At 34.5% G+C, this 3968-nt stretch overlaps 1 protein-coding gene across 1 annotated transcript in view; it reads left to right on the top strand.

Moving 5' to 3' along the window:
* Positions 1–839: 839 nt before the first annotated feature.
* The window catches only part of LOC106513526 (low-density lipoprotein receptor-related protein 2), a gene marked incomplete in the record, with an annotated part of 27222 nt that continues 24093 nt past the window's right edge, over positions 840–3968 (top strand). The window contains 5 exon segments of the mRNA XM_014002401.1: positions 840–914; positions 2060–2182; positions 2273–2518; positions 2678–2791; positions 2899–3018. Of these exon segments, the coding sequence (XP_013857855.1) occupies positions 857–914; positions 2060–2182; positions 2273–2518; positions 2678–2791; positions 2899–3018 (661 nt within the window).

Raw genomic sequence — 3968 nt, 5'->3', positions numbered from 1 at the left:
ATATTATATTATATTATAACTGAAATAAATGTAATGTAATGAAAATAGGCTTTTACATGGGAGAAGTTTTGGTGGATTACGATTTTGGACATGAAAGGCTGAAGCTTAATGGCACCATTATTGTTCGTTAATTGTTCCTTATTTAAGAAACTAACACACGTTTGATTTTAAAGGAGAGAAGAAAAAGCTTTAAGGTTTCATTCCTTTCACTACAAGATAAAAGGAACAAAACAAATGTTGTCATCTTTGATATTTATTTTACTTGTGCCAATCAGTAGCCTATAATTCTCAAAAAAATAAAGCCTTAATTCAAACAATTCTATTTTGTTGGGAAGATTAAGAATTTAGTCAAATTATTGATCTAGGTTTTGTGTCATCATCATCATCATCATTATATTATTATTATTATTATTATTATTATTATTATTATTATTATTATTAAGCTCACTGTTGCAGTACAATGTAAAAAGTCATTTTGTGAGTAGGTTAAAACCTTGTTTAAAGGGTACCTTATTAAAAGAAATACAACGAGAATATAAAATGACATTGGCTACAACGCTGGAATAATAAAGACAGTGATAAACATAAAGTCAGAAAGCATAGTGAATAAAGATAAAAATATTTGTTAGTGAATTATTATAAGCTACTGCCCGAAAACATGTTTAAAACACGACTACCAGACMGTTCCAGTGTGCGTCCTGTATTATAGCTACAGCTGAAATGACATCCAATTGATTTTRATCTGGACCGGAAGTTGCCGGTCCTAATTACAGGCGCACCTGCAGCAGCGCGAGCCGATTAAAGCGCGTCGTCTCAGCTGCGGGTGTTGCATGCGATGAGCCGCGCGAGGGCCGACATGGACCTGCGCACGTTCATTTGTCTTAGTTTGCTGGCTAATTTACGGATTTCCACAGGTGAGTTGGTTTTAATTGTTTACATTTTATTCCCTTACATTTTAATAGCAGCCACGGCTAAACAAAACTTCTCAAACACACACCGAGTAGCCTAGGTGTGGTAGTAGCTGAGAGTTTTCCCCCAAGTTTTCTACATTGCATGTTATCTTTACCTGAAACTTTAATATTAACTGTTGGTCACTGTTATCAGAGCATTTCATGAAACATTAAATGGATTTTAAGGGAAAAACACAAAGCAATCAACAGTAACTTCTGGAATTAACCCTTCAATTAATCTGCATTAGTGAACACAAATGGGTTGCTTTTAGTACAAAAATTGAAATTGGGTGTGCACTGCAAAAACTGTCCATCTTACCAAGTTTTAAAATCTTATATCCAGCCAAAAAGTCTGTTTGATCTTGTTTTAAGACTGATTTACTAAACAAGAACTAATTGTGTAAGAATAATAATCTTATTCTCAGAATGTGTAAGATTATTTGTCTTGTTAGTTTGAAAATTTGACTCATTAAGTCAAAATTTTCTGCCAATGGAGTAAGGACATTTTACTTGGTAAGATTCTTGAAATACTTGATTTAACTCAATTTTTTCTCATTTCAAGAATCTTACCAAGTAAAATGTTTTTACTCCACTGGCAGAAATTTTTGACTTAATTTGAGTCAAATTTTCAGGCTAACGAGACAAATAATCTTACACATTCTGAAAACAAGATMATTATTCTTACACAATCAGTTCTTGTTTAGTAAATCAGTCTMAAAACAAGATCAAACAGACTTTTTGGCTGGATATAAGATTTTAAAACTTGGTTAGATGGACAGTTTTTGCAGTGCAGTAGCTCACATTCAACCTTTTAAATACCTCAATACTCWGAAATGACATTGAAAGGCATATTTTTTTCCCCCTTTTTGACACCATATTTCGGTCCAAACAAGTACTTTTTGATTTTGTAAGCTACAGCTTATTTTGTTTGGAAATGAAACCCTTTATTTATATTTGTTTAATTGCGAGAGATTTTTTTAAACGGCAAAAACGTAAAACAAATTCACAGTAACACTGTGTGTGTCAGAAACTTTGTAATTTTATCATGGRGTTGTGTTTGGACCATGATTTAATTTAATTTCTTGTTTGCACCTTGACCTGGTGTAAAGGTCAAGTCTTGGGATGCCTGGAGGGCCAATGGCAGTGTGACGATGGACACTGTATTATGGCCACGTGGCGATGTGACGGAGAGGGAGACTGTCTGGATGGATCTGATGAAATGGACTGTGACAGTATGTAGTTTCCAGTAAAATAATAATAATAATCATGTTTACTAAACTAACGTCCATGCTTGCTTCAACCCTGTCTCTCGTTGCCTTCAGTGTCCCGAGGTTCTGACTGTCCTCCTGGTCAGTTTCCTTGTTTGGACTCGGTCGGGTGTTTTGACGTGTCTGCACGCTGCGATGGGAAATACCAGTGTCCCACTGGTTCTGATGAGGAGAACTGTCCGGTCGTAGAGGGTTGTCTGGACTCTGAATGGATGTGTCACAACCGCATTTGTGTGCCCAAAGAAGTGCGCTGCAACAAACAAAATGACTGTGGTGATAACTCTGATGAAGAGGACTGTGGTGAGGAAGACTGTTTAATTGTTTTTTAGTTAAACAAATGTTTGTAATTTATTAGACATTATCTTTTATTATAGACGGTATTTATGCTCTTCTGAGGCATGTAGCCAAAAACCACTGTTTCTTATTCTTGCTCCTTAACACACGGTTTTATTTCTGCAGGTATGTGTGATGCAGGTGGTGTCCGGTGTCCTGATGGGACGTGTCTATCGCCTGCAGAAAGGTGTGACGGGGAGATTCATTGTTCTGATGGCAGTGATGAGCCAATAACCTGTGGTAAGATTTACCTGACTTTGTTTTTTAAATGATGCATTCAAGCTTAAAAACAGTTTGTGCAAACATCAATGTAAATACTGACGTCCAGTATTTTATCCACTTTGCAGGTCGCATCTGTTCCATGAACAATGGTGGTTGTGATCATGTGTGTATTGAGGAACACTGGGGGACACTCTGTACCTGTCCTGTTGGATATAAACTCTCTCCTAATGGTGRTGTCTGTGAAGGTAAACGGGCTGACAGTTCTTCTGTCATTTAGATAAAAGCAGTAAAGTTTTTCAGCATATGTCACATCCTTTAGAATACCCAAAGTTTTTCTGTTTTATTGTCAAGCTCCAAATTTTGGTCCATGCTTCTGAAACTCAGTGTTGTATAAAGTATCTCAAAGTGATAAAAGTACAAATATATTATCATAAAATTACTTTGGCAAAAGTTAGTCTCTAAGAATCTTGAGTAAACATCTTAAAGTATCAGATTTTATTTGTACTTTACTTAAGTATCAAGTAAATTTCGGACATAAAATCTACTTAAGTATTAAAATTAAAAGTATTGAGTAAAAATGAGCAGTTAGATTTTCCAAAATGCACTGCTCAAAAAAATGAAGGGAACACTTAAACAATGCACGCTAAGTCCAAGTAAATCAAACTTTTGTGAAGCACATTCAACTCTGTACAGAACAAAGTACTCAATGCGAATATTTCATTGATTAAGATCGAGAGTTAGTGTGCGTTTAAGTGTTCCTTTTATTTTTTTGAGCAGTGTACATTTATTTGGAGGTGACTTCTCTAAAACAAAATTTCTAAAAACATGCAACTGTGGTGGATTGTGTACAAATTAATACAGTATCTTAATATCATTTATACTTCTAATCCAACTACAATTAAATTACTCTATCCTGGATACACACTTTTTTAGGATAGTATTTTTTTAACACCAACAATCTGAAACAAAATAAGAGGAATGATTTTCTACTACTTTTTAAAAAAAATGTAAGTTGAAAGTACAGACAGCTGTGTGTATTTAAAAAAAAATGTAGGCTGAATAATTAAATACTAAATAATAATTACTCAAGTACAGATACCCAAAATTTCTACTTTGTACAAAAACAAAGTATTTGTACTTGTTACTTTAAAGCTCTGAAAACTAAAACTGTGTTTGCAGACTTTGATGAATGTTC

The sequence above is a fragment of the Austrofundulus limnaeus genome, unplaced genomic scaffold (genome assembly GCF_001266775.1).
Source record: "Austrofundulus limnaeus strain Quisiro unplaced genomic scaffold, Austrofundulus_limnaeus-1.0 Scaffold13, whole genome shotgun sequence".
Taxonomy (NCBI): domain Eukaryota; kingdom Metazoa; phylum Chordata; class Actinopteri; order Cyprinodontiformes; family Rivulidae; genus Austrofundulus; species Austrofundulus limnaeus.
Note: the sequence above shows the minus strand (reverse complement) of the source record. Positions and strands in the feature narration are given on the sequence as shown.